Source organism: Entelurus aequoreus, linkage group LG03, assembly GCF_033978785.1.
Source record: "Entelurus aequoreus isolate RoL-2023_Sb linkage group LG03, RoL_Eaeq_v1.1, whole genome shotgun sequence".
NCBI classification, from domain to species: domain Eukaryota; kingdom Metazoa; phylum Chordata; class Actinopteri; order Syngnathiformes; family Syngnathidae; genus Entelurus; species Entelurus aequoreus.
In genome coordinates, this window is record NC_084733.1 from 56,353,570 (window position 1) to 56,369,655 (window position 16,086).

The 16,086-nt window shown below is 40.2% G+C and overlaps 2 protein-coding genes across 4 annotated transcripts in view; one reads left to right on the plus strand and one right to left on the minus strand.

Annotated features, from left to right (window-relative positions):
- Window positions 1–14,989, plus strand: LOC133646652 (sushi domain-containing protein 4-like). Of its 3 annotated transcripts, XR_009825328.1 has the most exons (13): window positions 1–197; window positions 2,469–2,605; window positions 5,577–5,768; window positions 5,884–6,078; window positions 8,402–8,593; window positions 8,729–8,920; window positions 9,828–10,019; window positions 10,597–10,791; window positions 10,997–11,129; window positions 12,800–13,170; window positions 13,248–13,323; window positions 13,887–14,586; window positions 14,681–14,989. XR_009825328.1 is itself a non-coding variant. In XM_062042240.1 (11 exons), exons 2-11 carry the CDS (start codon window positions 2,491–2,493, stop codon window positions 13,271–13,273), a joined length of 1,803 nt encoding a protein of 600 aa, XP_061898224.1. In that variant the 5' UTR covers window positions 2–197; window positions 2,469–2,490; the 3' UTR covers window positions 13,274–14,989. The 3 variants fall into 3 exon arrangements, 1 of the variants encoding a protein (XP_061898224.1); XR_009825327.1 differs by having other exon boundaries at window positions 2–197; window positions 13,248–14,586; XM_062042240.1 differs by having other exon boundaries at window positions 2–197; window positions 13,248–14,989.
- LOC133646654 (hepatic sodium/bile acid cotransporter-like) overlaps window positions 12,677–16,086 on the minus strand; it is a 24,081-nt gene continuing 20,671 nt past the window's right edge. The window contains exon 8 of the mRNA XM_062042246.1: window positions 12,677–13,269. The gene's annotated coding sequence lies outside the window, so the exon portion shown is untranslated. The remainder of the gene's footprint in view (window positions 13,270–16,086) is intronic.

Genomic DNA, 16,086 nt, shown 5'->3' on the forward strand with positions numbered 1-16,086 from the left:
GCAGTGCTGCCTCGAGCCGTCAGTACAGCCTGTACGTGAGTACATCATCCGGCTAGCTAGGGTAGCATGAGCAGGCTGGTTGGTTAGCCTCATTTAGTCTTAGTTTTTGATAAACATTAAAGTAGGTCCTGTTTATCATTATTAGATGTCAGCATTGTGAGAAGCGAAGGTGGAGAATCCGACGCAGTGTTTCAGTGGTGGGTACCAGAAAGCCATTTTATCGTCCGTAAATATTACGTAGCTTCTCTTAAAGCTAGGTTACAGTAGGTAGCTAGCCTGACAATTCAAAAACACATTTCCGTCAACATCTAGTCACTACTGCAAACTTATTTAATTGTAACAATTATATCTCGAACTATGTCTCTGTAATGTTACAAACCCGTTCTTTGCTGGAAATAGGTGTACAGCTAGTAAATCTGTTGACATCGAACCAATACAACCGCACTAGTTACAATGTGTATTCGAGGGGTGTTAATAAATAAGGGTGCTGTGTGTTGACAGCTAACTGCTCATAATTCATGAGATAGGCCTCTATATGTTTCTAGAAACTCGAGATCATGCCCCACAGTCAATTTTGTCACTGACCCATCATAGCATCTGTCCAGCCTCTGCAGGGTACCTAGTTTCAAGCTATTATATATACCAGGGGTGTCCAAAGTTTGGCCTGGGGGCCAGTTGCAGCCCGCAGCTAATTTATTTACGGCCTGCAGAACATTTTAAAAATACTATTCTTAAAAAAAAAACATAAAAAATGGAATAAAAGACAACACAACGAAAAAATGTTGCAATATTGACACTAATAACACAAAGCTGTCATGCAGGCTGTTTTTTTACATAAAAAAAATGTCATTGCTCAAAAAAAAGAATTAGTTAAAATCAATGTTATTAATTATTGATCTATTCAAGGCTCATTACTTCACATCGAATATTTTTTGGGGATATTTTAGCATTTTTGTGTGTTCGCCGTATAAAGTTTTATTTGACACAAAGGGCATTAAACATAAGAAAACATAGATAAAAAATTATTATAATCGACAACTAGATCTGAAGTTGATCTTGAAATTTAAGCATGAAAGTAAAAAACTAATATTTATTGATATGTGACCTTTTTTTTTTAAACACATGCGTTGGGGCAGCATGGCGTGGTGGGTAGAGCAGCCATGCCAGAAACTTGAGGGTTGCATGTTTGCTCTTCGCCTCTTGCCATCCAAATCACTGCCGTTGTGTCCTTGGACAGGACACTTCATCCTTGCCCCCAAGTGCATTGGCCACTGGTGAATGAATGATGAATGGTGGGTGGTGGTCAGAGGGGCCATAGGCGCGAGCTGGCAGCCACGCTTCCGTCAGTCTACCCCAGGGCAGCTGTGGCTACAAATGTAGCTTACCACCAATGATGGGTTCTCACTTCTCTGTGAAGCGCTTTGAGTGTCTAGAAAAGCGCTATATAAATCTAATCCATTATTATTTTATGAGTGGGGCCCTTTTAGATCCTTTAGAATTTTAGCCAGATTTTTTTAAACTGTCATTGCTCAAAAACAATAACGAACGTATGAATTATTTACCTATTTAGGTTCTAATTGATTCACATCAAATATTACACTTTGAACTTATTCTAGGGGGACAATATAGCATATTTTGTGTTTTTGTCATAAAACAGGGTTTTCTTTGACAAATGTCAACGGATAGATCTGAAGTTAAACAACAGATATGTAAACGTTAAAAAAAAAGTATTATTGTATTACTTATTTTTAACACTTTAATGACTAAGACCCAAAATTGAGGAGAGTCCTAAGGATTACAATATACAGTACAGGCCAAAAGTTTGGACACACCTTCTCATTCATTGCATTTTCTTTATTTTCATGACTTTTTACATTGTAGATTGTCACTGAAGGCATCAAAACTATGAATGAACACATGTGGAGTTATGTACTTAACAAAAAAGGTGAAATAACTGAAAACACGTTTTATATTCTATCCATCCATTTTCTACCGCTTGTCCCTTTCGGGGTCGCGGGGGATGCTGGAATCTATCTCAGCTGCATTCGGGCGGGAGGCAGGGTACACCCTAGTTTCTTCAAAATATCCACCCTTTGCTCTGATTACTGCTTTGCACACTCTTGGCATTCTCTCGATGAGCTTCAAGAGGTAGTCACCTGAAATGGTGTTCACTTCACAGGTGTCATAGTTTTGATGCCTTCAGTGCCAATCTGCAATGTAAATAGTCATGAAAATAAAGAAAACACTTTGAAATGAGAAGGTGTGTCCAAACTTTTGGCCTATTGTATTGGTTTTGCAAGTGAAAAATATCAAAATGGGCCCGAAATGCTTTAATTTTATGTGTGCGGCTCTCAGTGAAAAATGCTTGGGACACCCATGATATATACCATACCATACCAACTTTATTTATAATGTGACACAGTCATGTTAATTCATTTAGATAAATCATGTTATGATGGTCATTTCAGGGTGCGTTGACTGCAGGGGAAGATGTGCAATGGGAAGACAGAAGCAACATCAGAAGCCTTTCAGAACCACACTTGCCTTCAATTGTTATTCTGCTTGTTGCTGGCACTGGCAGTGGTTGCTTCAGGGCAAGGTTTAGGTAAGTTCTACATAGCATGTATGCCTTTTTAGGTGGGGAAAGTTAGGACAATTAAAAAAACTGGATTGTGGTGAGTCAGTGACTAACAGCTGCAAAGGGGAGAGCCCAATGTGGGGGAAAATACAGGCCCAGAATTTCATACAGTCCCAGAATTGCATGCAAGCGTAATGTTACCAAGGCCGGGGCACCACTGAAGGACAAAATATACATTACGAGTGAACAGCAAAATTGAAATCCCACTCAAACAAAACATGGCATCTGAGATAAGCAGCTGCTGTCTCTCTCCAGAAATGTGACACGTTTGTATACTGCAGTGACGTGCAGTCACTGGAGGCAGGTGAGGCGGGGCCTCACGTGCCATCATGGAAAGAAAAAAAATGTAAAAAGAAAAAAAAAAAATTAAATTGTTATATGTATCCAGTGATTATACTATAAAGTTATTTTCCATTTAACTTCACCAGTTTTAGATTATTTTCATTCAAAATCGCTGAATTTTCACATTTGCCGTTCAAATACTGAGAAGAGACTTGCGGTGATCAGCAGCCAGTTGAGGCACGTCACTGCGTTGTGCCTCAACATGGATTGCGGACTCGGCTAACTGCTGGCCTGCTGTGCAGTGAGACCGTATTGCTATATGAACTATAATATACATTTCTATAGTTTAGTTAGCTGAGGTATATAATGTACAGTGTATTTTGTCAACAACTGTATGTGTGTAACGTATTTCTTGTGCTGAGCGATCATAAAACTGCTGCGAAGACGCACTGGCTGAGGCTCACAGTAATCCCGCCTCCTTGTGGCGGTTAATGCACCCCCGCTGTAGAATGCACCCCCTGACGGGAGTGTTATATCAACTAAAGCCCACACTTAAACTTTCCACGTGCAAGATTGAATCTATTTAAAAAAGTTATTTCATAAGAAGCCAAAAAGTGCAAAAACAATAATGTTCGTGTTGGAGGAGTTGTGAATGACTGCAGGGCCACAACATTAGGTACACCTGCAGACTGCAGCACGGATTTCATATTTCATTCATTCACAACTCCTCCAACACGAACATTATTGTTTTTGCCCTTTTTGGCTTCTTATTAAATAACTTTTGTAACCTATTTTTATGGGCTTTCCTCTTTGTGATGTTAAGGTCCTGTTATATGCTGTTATACAGTATATGCCTTGAGCTCTTATTTTGAAGGCGCTAAGAGCGGAAGTTATGACACGTTGGAGTGGAGCGGAGGTTTTTGAAAGAAGGTAAATAAAGTGGTCCTCGTGTAAACTGGAGCCTCCGTGTTTGTTATTTTGTAGTTTCATACAGTATAGGCGACATTTATAAACCCCCGGTTACAATTTTTTAAATAGATTCAATCTTGCACGTGGAAAGTTTAAGTGTGGGCTTTAGTTGATATAACACTCCCGTCAGGGGGTGCATTCTACGGCGGGGGTGCATGGACTTCATTTATAAGTAAAGGTAAGACCATAATAACGTTTTTTTTATTAAATGTGCTTTTTTGTGTGCTGCAGTTTGTATGTGTAAAGTTAAAGTTAAGTTAAAGTACCAATGATTGTCACACACACACTAGGTGTAATGAAATTTGTCCTCTGCATTTGACCCATCCCCTTGTTCACCCCCTGGGAGGTGAGGGGAGCAGTGGGCAGCAGCGGCGCCGCGCCCGGGAATAATTTTTGGTGATTTAACCCCCAATTCCAACCCTTGATGCTGAGTGCCAAGCAGGGAAGAATGCTGGTATGAGCTTTTAAACATAACCCGTTAACTGCTGCCAATCAAATGGTGAATAAGATACTCTTTAGGGTTGGCCATTTGGTTAGTAGGCCCCTCAGCACATTGTAGAAAAAAATAAAAAATATATATAGCAAAAATCTTTAAAAAAATCTTTAAGAGAAAAAGCTGAATCATTATTAATAACCAATAACTAACAATACCACATAACTTTGTCTTCAAATGTGTATCGCTTTTTTAACCTTAAGACCATGAATCTTTGGCTCAAAAATGTTAGTGACCATTTATTTTTGATTAAGTTTTATCTTCCCACATACTGAGGATGCTGCCATTATATTTCTGTTTCGGCAAATGTCAGATTAAGTCTAAAAATACAGATATTTGACTGCAAATAATTTTATTGTGAAATCACACAATATTTAGTATACACACACACATATTTGGGAGGGGGGCGTGGCAAAAGCAATTTGGGGAATGACTGACTTAAGGGGAACTGCACTTTTTTTTGGCAATGTTGCCTGTCATTCACAATGCCTACATATTCTTGTAAAATGGCGTCTTTTTTCACTTGAAATATATTTTTTATATAATGGTAAAATAAGGACTGTTCTAACTTCGATTTTAGTCTTAAATTATGATTTTATCCTTGTAAAATTATTCATTGAGATAACCAATTTTTCCCGTAATGTTACATCTTGATTGTCATAAAATTCTGATTATTTGGTCAATTGTGGGGCGCCGTGGCTCGGTTGGTAGAGCGGCCATGCAAGCAACTTGAGGGTTCCAGGTTCGATACCTGCTCCCGCCATTCTAGTCACTGCCGCTGTGTCCTTTGGCAAGACACTCTACCCACCTGCTACGAATGCCACCCACACTGGTTTAAATGTAGCTTAAATATGTAGATAATGGCTTTTACTACATAAAACGCTTTGAGTCTCTAGAGAAAAACGCTATTCAAATCTAATTCACTTCAGTGTTAAAACTTTTTGAAATATGACTCTGTTCGGTAAATTAATACTTACGATGAGGTGGCGACTTGTACAGCGTGTACACCTGCCTTCCACCTGAATGCAGCTGGGATAGGCTCCAGAATTTGATTAGTTAATTGGCATTGAATCTCACTATTTACTGGTCCAGTGCAATAATCATCGAATCTTGAATTTAGTTTTATCATGGCCGTCTCAAGCTTCTCAATATTGTTAAAACTATATTTTTTATCGCTTGCTGTTCCATTTGCAGGTTGTGTTAGACCTGTGTTGGTAGAGCATGGTTTAGCTAATCTGCCAGAAAACAACAATGGTCATTTCCCAGTGGGGGCCATACTGGAGTATCATTGTGATCCTGGTTACCTGGTAGACGGACCCAGTATCCTCACCTGCACAGCACTGGGACACTGGTCCTCAGACCCACCGCAGTGCATACACAGTGATGGTAAACTCAGTTATTATGATTATAACATAAAGCAGCCAATGTGTGCATAAATAACCAAGGTTTCTTAGAAAAGTATATAAGTAGTGGAATTAACAAGAGTTTTTTTTGTTAACAGTATGCCTGCCTCCACATGCACCAAAGAACGGAGGCTACAACTGTCATCCCTCGCCATGTCGAAGACTCTCGCATGGCACTGTGATCGAATTGTACTGCGATGAGGGCTACATTCTGAAGGGAGACTATACATATCTTACCTGCCAATACGGGGACTGGGATGGCCCCGTTCAGATCAGCTGTGTCAAAGAGCAAGGTGTTTAACTTTGTATATTTACTGTAATGAATAATGTTGGGGATAAATTGTCTCTCAAAAGTGAGTACACTTCTCACATTTCAGCAATCATTCTTCTCAATGGAAAATATATTAGTCAGTGTACAGCTAGTATAATCAATCAATCAATCAATCAATGTTTATTTATATAGCCCTAAATCACAAGTGTCTCAAAGGGCTGTACAAGCCACAACGACATCCTCGGTACAGAGCCCACAGTATAACAGTGTACTGTCTTCTAAACATGGGTCAACAGACACCCATTATTGTCGGAATAATCGGCAACACAAGTGGTACCCCTCACATTTTACTTGCCCAAATTGTTAGACACTTTCCGCTTGAGGATGCCTCACATGCGTGCAGCTGGTTTCAGGTCACACCATCATCTTCGCCTTTAGCTTCCTCGGCAATGCACGAGTCATCTTGGGAGGTGTGTTTGGGCTTCTTATCATGTTGGAAATCTGTCATGCTAAAACAGTTTCTGAAGGGATGCGGCAGGTTGGGAATGGGAGGTTTCACTTCAGAACGTCACAGTACATTATTTTTTCTCTCAGTGAACCGCAACTCCCCGCGTGCCAGCAGCACTCATGCATCTATAGACAATAAAACCATGCTCGACTGTAGAGAAGACAAAATTATATTGCTACTCACCTGTTTTGCTAGCTTTTTAAACAATAATTGACCTGATCTACTAAAGATTTTCATGTACTAAAACACGTGCAAACTTGACAGCACATGCAAAGCCAAGGATTGCATCTCTTAAGTGAGCAGAATAATGAACGCAATTGATTTAGCGTGTTCGTCTTCGTCAATATGCAGAATATAATGCTGATCATCAGAATGCCCACAATACTTAGAGGAGAAGATGCAAATAGAATCATTCAGCACACAAAGTGTGATCTATCAAGGCTAAAACTGCTATGCGGACGCGATTTAGCATCTTTATTTAGCACGTCTGAAAATGGCTGTGAAAAAGGAGCCGATTGCACTGCTAAGACAGATGATGGACAGAGAATGCTTCGAGTGTGTGTTTCAACATATTTGGACTGTCAGAGATAAAAATAAAAATAAAGTAGACATATCTTCAATTCAGCAATATAATTGTATAGCTGCTGTATGACTTAACGGGCTGATTAAAAATAATTCAACTGACGCATTTGTGTGTCTGCTGGTGTTTTTTTTTTAATGCTGTTCGTTTTTCTGGGGGGTTTTCGGAAATGTATTAGAATATATTTCCTATATAAAAACTGTCTTACAATATGTATTTCCTTTCGTTTGTATCGTTCCAAACGCATGAATGCGCTGAGGTGTTGTGATGGTCCACTGAATATCTGCAGAGCGCGCATTGGCGAACTAAAAATAGTTGCTGCTGTCTTGATTGTGATTCTGTATTGCAGAAAAGTTATTACAGATTATAGATGTGTTTGGTAGTTCATCAACATTGCACACAGGTTGGAGAGCATAATACTATAAATGTGGAGAAAAACAAATATTTTCCATGGCCACAGCCAGAAGTACACACAAAATCCTTATTTAAATAATGTGGTCTGCACCACTTTCCAATTGCACACACAGTCTTAGTTGATCACAAGCAACACGCCCACTAATAGTACACGTAATTTTATAGTTTGCACTTTGCACATGCTGGATCTTAGTAGATTAAGCTCAATGTATGCGTGTGTTGATTTAGGGCATTTTCATTGGATTGACTGGTCTTAAATATATCCAAGTTTCATTTCTATAGTATTGTCCCATTGGAAGAACAAAACAACTGAGACTTAAATTAAAAGGAGATACTTACCTTTGTGATAAACTGTACACTTACTGGACAATTGAAATATGCACACCTGCCTTTGTAAAGGGAAAGGTAGTTTTATTTGTCACATGTACTATGTACAGTGAAATGTGTTCCTTTATCGTTAAAATTGCTATTAGTATTGTATCCTAATTTACCTTGTACACAAATAGTCTAATTGTGTCTGCATCTACTTGTTTTTAAATGTATGACACACATTAAGCTGATGCCAGCTGGGATAGATTATGGAATCATGCATGTATAGTTAGGAGAATGACATTTTGTCACACTCAAATGCTTAATCACTGTTATGTCAATTGTTACCCATGGAATACATTTGTCTGTATGATTATAGATGGCGTGCCGCTGTAAAATTCCGTAAATCTTGCTGAACTAATTCAAAAGAAAACAGCAGTGTCCTTGGATGAAAGTACTTGTTGCCGTAATTCAAGTGAAAACAGCATTTCCCAGAATTTCTTCTTTTTCTTTCTATTTTGGTCATCCTCCTAGGATGCGTGAGGCCGTACATGGTTGAAAACAGCTGGGTAAACCACACAGAAACCAACAGGGGCTTGTTCCCTGTAGGGACAGTGCTGCAATACAGCTGTGACCCTGGTTATCTGCCAGATAGACCCAACATTCTCACCTGCATCTCGACAGGACGCTGGTCCTCAGAACCACCTCAGTGCACACAGAGTGATGGTAAGACACTCCACTCCACTGTTATGTTTTAGTTACAATATAACAAAGCTCAACTTTTAGTTTCTAAACAGCCTAAAGTAAACAAGCAAATCAGAAGTCATTCAGGTATTTACGATGTCCTGTTTCCTCCAACAGCTTGTCTGCCCCTGTCTGAACCAGAGAATGGGGGTTACACCTGCCACCCGTCCCCCTGTCGATTGTTTTCCCACGGCACTGTTGTTGAGTTCTTCTGTCACACGGGCTTCATGCTCAAGGGGAAATACAACTACCTTACTTGTCAGGATGGACAGTGGGACGGCCCTGTGCAGATCAGCTGTGTCAAACGAGGTGTGTCATTCTTAAAAACTCTATTCACTAGAATAAACTTCATAAAACTGATGCAGTTCCTTATATACTTTGAAAATTAAGACTTTTGCTTGTGTTATCAATGTCAATGTCTACAGTATACAGTATGGCTCAGGTGATAGAATGGTTGTGTCCCAACTGAAGGTTGCGAATTCGATCCTCAGTCCACCTGTGATCAAGTCGAAGTATCCTTGAGTAAGATACTGAACCCCCAGTGGCTCCCAGATGCTGCGTGATCTATCTGTAAATAGTAATAGTGTCAAAGTGCTTTGATTACCTTGAAGGTCGAAAAGCGCTATAAAAGTAAAATCATTTATACACCCTCCTACACTGTACTCAAATTTCAATGCAGGCTTCCCATTGTTGGGATTTTGAAAATGGTTTGTAAATTAAAGTAATATGTTTGAATTTCAATAAAAGTGGGTTTAGTTTTAAATTTTAGTGAATTAACTCATTATTTTCATTTCTTTCCGCTATGTTTTATTTTGCAATTTAATTTGGATTATTTATATCAGGGGTGCCCAAAGTGGCCCACCGAGTTTCATTTGGCACTTCCCAAAGTGAACACATATTCATATAGACCTCTTTACATGATTTATCCGCAAGGCTACCTAGTTGCTGTCAATAACACTACCTTATATATGGCGGTAATTGGCTAAAATCCTCACTCATTGTGCTGATGTACGCTTAAAATCGCTGTGTTTGGCTCACAGCTCATTGGCACATTTTCACTTTGGCTTTTGCAGGCAAAACGTTTGGGCACCCCTGGTTTATGGCATAACTCTGTCTCTTTTAATGCAAGTGGTAGTTTCGAAAGTAGAACAGAATGTTTATGCTGATGAAAAATGTGTTTAGATTTGGCCTTGGAAAACTCTGATTGTTTTTTAAGGTTGTATAAGACCTTTAATGGAGCAGCACATTTCCTCTAAGCTGATGGACACCAACATCAGTTCCTTCCCCGTGGGGGCTGTGCTGCAGTATCGCTGTGACCCAGGTTACCAGCCCGACGGACCTACCATCATCAGCTGCACCGGCTTGGGACACTGGTCCTCAAAACCTCCTCTTTGTTTACGCACTGACGGTAGAGAAAAACACATTTCTATTGTCTCTGTCAAATGATAAGCATCTACCCAGCAGGCACAAGACATCGATACAATGGTGATTATACATACATGTCCTTTATAACGGACTTTGAACAAAGTTGATAAAATAGTTGTATTTGTAAATTGAGACAACGTTGATGTCCAATGTTGGATCCAAGTTGTTGGTTGGTAAATGACCAAATTTCAATGGTAAAATCAACATTACAACCTGACATTGAATAAACCTCGTCAAAAAGCATGTTGTTTCAAAGTTGTATTTGTGTTGTGGACACTGGTTGGGAAATGACCAAATTTGAATGGTCAAATTAACGTCAGAACCCAACATTGATTAAACCTTCAAAAAGCATGTTGTTTCAATGTTTGAGTTACTCAACGTCAGGGCCTAATTCAATAAGTTTGTGTTGTTTTAATGTCTTGTGCCTGCTGGATAATACATTAACAAAACATTATTATCAAACAAATCTTGTTTTAAGTTAAAAAAAAAAAAGTCCAAAATGTTATGCAGACTCTGCTGAGCCAGCAGGGATGTTGTGCTTTTTTCCTTGTCATTGACAGTATGCCAGCCTCCATATCAACCAGAAAATGGAGGCTACACCTGCCACCCTTCCCAATGTCAAAGACTTTCTCACGGCACTGTGATTGAGTATTTCTGTGATGAGGGCTACATCCTGAAAGGAGACTATAAATACCTCACCTGTCAATATGGCAAGTGGGATGGGCTAATGCAGATAACCTGCGTAATGGAGCAAGGTAACTATTACAATTGTACTTAATAACTTGGGGTTTTAGTCTATCTAAGCCGATGACACTTTCAACTACTTTAATCAAGAGGTGCGCTAAATACAAATGCTTGACAGAAAGCACTCTTTAATGTATGACAGGTATACAAACATTACTTTATACAGTAAACTAGTTAAATTACATTTGAATTCAATCCCTACTGTTTACCCCTCAGACCATGACAGAACTTTACCGTTGGGGATGCCGGCTCTGTCCATCGTGTCATCCACAGCCAGCTCGGTGGCCCTCATCCTGCTCCTGGTGGTACTCTTTGTGCTTTTGCAGCCAAAACTGAAATATTTCCATTGGTGAGGCAAATACTCACATCTTTTATTAAGATTCATTCATAGTTTATTTCATGGAAAAACTTATCAAAGGACACGTTCATTTACACCAATCTTTTTAAATTTAGTTCACTTCCTGTGTGAAAGAAAGGAAGGTATTGGAAAAAATATGAATAGATCTCAATAAGCAAATAAAAAGCTTATTGAGACAAAAGGCCTGAATAACTAACATTCAAATAACACATGCTAAATAAATTGTGCAAACAATAAAAGTATGTATACTATTAGTGGGCATGTTGCGGGTGATCATTGTATCAAGACTGTGTGTACAATTGATAAGTGCAAAAGTGATGCAGACCACCCCATTTAAATAAGATTTTAGTGTGTAAACCGGCTGTCATAATTGAGACACTAATTTACCTTCCCATTTACCGCATTATATAGTCCAACTCGTGGTGTTTTTTCATGTTGTTGACATGCAGCAAACAAATATAATATGGGCTTTGGGACTGTGCTTGCCATCCAGTATGCCCTTTTCTTTGTCCATTTCTGCTTGCTGTTGGTTCTTACATGTAGCGCGGTATCGGCTGTAGCAGGGCTGCGTTTTCCTACGCTACATATGGACAAAGGGTCATACAGGATGCGCGTCAAAAAATGTTGTCGTTAGAAAATGTTCGTTAATATCGCGCTAATTTTGACTTCCCTAATTGCTTGATATTGTAGAATATGGCATAATCTATGTTACTATTGTAGAGTTCTTATTTTTGACCTCAGCTCCATCAAGTCTTCATGAGTTGTGTCTTTTATGTCCTTGTTGTTGAGATTTTGTATGTCATCTTCAATGATTGTCTAGTTCCTTGATGTCTTAAGCTTCTTTCTTTTCCCATTTCACTTGATGTACATTTTAAAGTTGGCGCTCCAATAGCCTTGGATTTTCCTCTGCTTTCTTGGGGATCTCAGCATTGCGTTTTGTCAGATGCTTGATGTACACGTTTGTTCCTTTCAGCTTGACTCTATGTTTCCACCTTGTTTTTTGTTGGTGGACTTAATGATGGCAGGTGTGTTGATTTTCCTGCTAGACATTGGACGGCATGTGTTAATGTTATTATGTTGTTGACATCCACATCCAACCCCTTTGGTTGCAGGAAGTTGGCCACCTGGTGTTCTGCTGAAGCAGCAGCATTTTGTCTTGTGTTATCAGCTGCCCTGCTAATAGGCATGCATGTTACCTGGAGCCCAGCCATAATCACATTGTTCATGCGGACAGACTCTAGAACGTTCCTTCTGACACAGACAGCCAACCCACAGAGCCTGGGTTCTGTCTGAGGTTTTTTTCCTAAGTGTTTTTTTCCTTAAAAAGCATCTTTTTTGTTGATTCGTTTAATAAGTTAACTTGATAAATATTTATCAAATCCAGATCGCATGGAATGTCTGATACTAAAATGCACAGATGTCCTTTCTCCCCTACTTGCAATAGAGCGCACATGAGAGTGGTGCTGTTAGGTGCTGCGGTTTACACTGTGACAGGAAAAGTGGATTATAGATGGAAATAGATGGCCCCAAAAAATAGACAATGATGGGGGGGAAAGAGAGCAAAGGACCCCAAAATGTTAACATTATAATGTACAGTACAATTGAATTAAAAAGTCAGTTTTATTTGACATGGAATAAATCTTCTTTACTTCTCCACCCAGGCGGGATCAGGGGGTGTCAGGCCAGCCTGTGTCCATCATGGTGGAAGGAGTCCAAGTGTCTCTGCCCTCATACGAGGAGGCAGTCAGCAGTAACACCGGCTCAGCCACGGCTCTCGACTCAGAGTCTCGCGTCCAGATTGTGCTGTCTGAGGGGCAGCAAGCCACAACGCCAGTGGCTGGCCCCTCTCGGCCTTCGTCCCTCAAAGAGCTGCACTCAGGGATGGCCGTGGTTCACCCTTTGCCGCCTTCATTGTCGTCATCACCCTCCTCATCCTCTAGCTGGACTCTAGAGAATGCCGGCGCTGCAGCTCTGCCATCCGGGGACCAGCATAGCCTCAATGTGCTAGACTCGGAGATGGACTGCTCTGACGGTGAGGCACATTCCTCATCATTGCTGTGGTGTACACACTTTGCTCTGATGCTTTTTTTGTGTCTGTGTGTTGTGCAGATATGCCATTGCTGAAGGAGGCCTGAAACATGCAAGACATTGGATGATGCAGAGACAGCAAGTTTTGCTACTGATGGTGAGGAGCAGTGAACACACCTTAAAGTGGTCACTTTTCCAATACCAAAGCACAACATAAGGGGACTAACATCTACATTCATGTTTGCATTCCCACAATCTCTACGTATGCATAATGTACCACTAATGTCTAGATGATGAACGATGGAACTTCAATGACTTCAACTTTAAACATCATTCAAGCTTTACTGCATCATGTAATTATGAATGAAATAATAATGTAGGCATCATTAATTCTGAGTTCATGACCTATCACATGTTAACACACACGGCTGATTGTCCCACTTGTTTACCTCTTCACACACGTGTCCCCAATGGCCTTATCTTCCCACTTCTATGCACACTTATCCGATTATGTACAACAAGGAGTTTTAAAAGTAAATATCATGGAAATGCCTCCACTCCTTAGTCATACGACATGTAGCTTTTTCTCTCAAATCACCTCAGCCACAGTAAATATTGTACTCTTTGATTTATTCTGTCTTAAAATGTCTATATAATTTATTGCGCTGTTGATCAGCCTCTTGGATCTACTTAAATGTGTGCGCTTGTTTCATGCTGCAGGCACTTTTGATGTGACGCTTGAAAGTACAAAACCCCACTGTACAGTTTGGTGTAGTGTAAGTGTTTACATTTTGTTTTTGCTTGTCCTTTGAACTTACACAATAGGTCTTTTTTGGTTTGTTTGTGCTTTGTGAAATGTTTTTTAATGTAATGTAAAGTTTGAAAGTAACTTTATGATGTAACATGCCATTTTTTAATTAAATATTATTTAAGATGTGGCAAATGATTTATGTCAGTTCCGTGTCTTATTTTGCTGTGCATTTCAAAGGCAACATGGTTTTCACTTTTACTTCAGATTATTTGAATCAGTTGTACTGGTCACAACATTAGGTACACCTGTACTAGCTAATATTAGTGTCGACTTGTCCAGGGTGTACCCTGCCATCCTAAGCTGGGATAGGCTCCAGCCCTCCGCTACCCCAAGAGGGACAAGCGTTAGGAAATGGATGGATGGAAAAAGTACATCAGTGCTCAGCTATAATTGACACTCTCAGAGGTATTCATTAAGCATTATTTGTGTCACGGCGCATGCGCAATCCCGCATGTCATCTGCTGCCTGCTTGCTCTGCCCGAATCGCGGCCAAGTGCCTGCAAGACCGCAGGCAATCACAAGTCAGCGCACCTGGGACTGATGAAGACAGACTGCATTAAGACCAGCGGACCCGAAGATCCAGTGCTGGAACGTAGTTCACTCCTCGTAGTAAGCATCCCGTCTCTGGCTTCCCTCCTGCGTACTTGCTCGCTCTCTGTGCCTTCCCTGTGCCCGTGTCTAATGTCCTCTGTGTTCCCCGCAGTGTTTCCCTTGTTTCCCGTGATCGAGCTGTGTGCCTCGACTTCCCTTTGGATACCGGACTGCCTCCCTCGATCCTCGACCCCTGCTTGGACACGGACCTCGTTGCTTCTCTCCAGCCCCCGACCGCAAGCTTGCCCACGGACTGCCTTCTCGCCTTGCCCCTTTGGGCTGACGAAGGATTCATCCAACATACACTTACAACAAAGTCTGGTAACATTTACATTGTTAATTCTACACATCGTCTTGCACCATTCACTTTTAGTAGCATACACACTCCACCACTTCATCAACATCGAGTTCAATAAACCTATTGAACTGATCCCTGCCGTTGTGTCGTCTCCTTCCCCCGTCTGCTTGAAACATGGTATTGATCGGAATATAAGTTTACCCATTTTTCCAATTTTTTTGGAATAATATTTTCTAAAGATAAAAATTTAAAAAATTTATGTTTTCCACATGGCTAAAATAAAGTATCTACCGATTGATTGCATAAACATCGCATATTAGCCACTATGTTTCATTGATTAGCACTAAAGTGGTACCTCAACTTGTTTGAGATTCTGTAATAGCTGTCTATCAGCTAATTGTTATGCTACGCTGTGCTGTGCTTCTTTAGTAATAAGTGTGTAGCCAACTTGGCGAAGCAATTGGTGCGTATATCACTGCTAGTCTGCACCATACTGAAGCAGAATGAGTTTAACGACAGCACTGAATGTTAAAATAATATTTAAATTGCAGACATACCTCCATGAACATATGGAAAAGCTGCTAATAGTGTGTTCGACTGAGAAGCAGCTGGAAGGAGAAACCATGGAAGTGCACTCTGCAAGTTAAATGTTGTAAATTATTATTACATTACTTCATAAAACTACTGCAGTTGTTGGTAGATAATTGTTCGTCTTGTTTTGGACAATATTATTTAAGTAAAGTTTTTTTTCTTATTTGGTAAGAGTGCCACGTTGATTTGAGGTACAAGTCTTTTCAGTTAAAACCTCTGTCACAGAACCAATTAAGCTTGTCAGTTGATCAAAACGTCTTCTCTTTTTGTCTACTTGCTAACAACTCGTGTGTGTGTGTGTGTGTGTGTGTGTGTGTGTGTGTGTGTGTGTGTGTGTGTGTGTGTGTGTGTGTGTGTGTGTGTGTGTGTGTGTGTGTGTGTGTGTGTGTGTGTGTGTGTGTGTCATACTTGCCAACCCTCCCAAATTTTCCGTGAGACTCCCGGATTTCAGTGCCTCTCCCGAAAATCTCCCGGGACAACCAGTCTTCCGAATGGTCCGCTTTTTCTCCATATAAACAGCGTGCCGGCCTAGTCACGTTATAACATCTACGGCTTTTGGAGCTCAGTGCACAACTGCACACACAACAAGAAGGAGACTATTATATATGTCTCTGTTATCCATAGGTTTA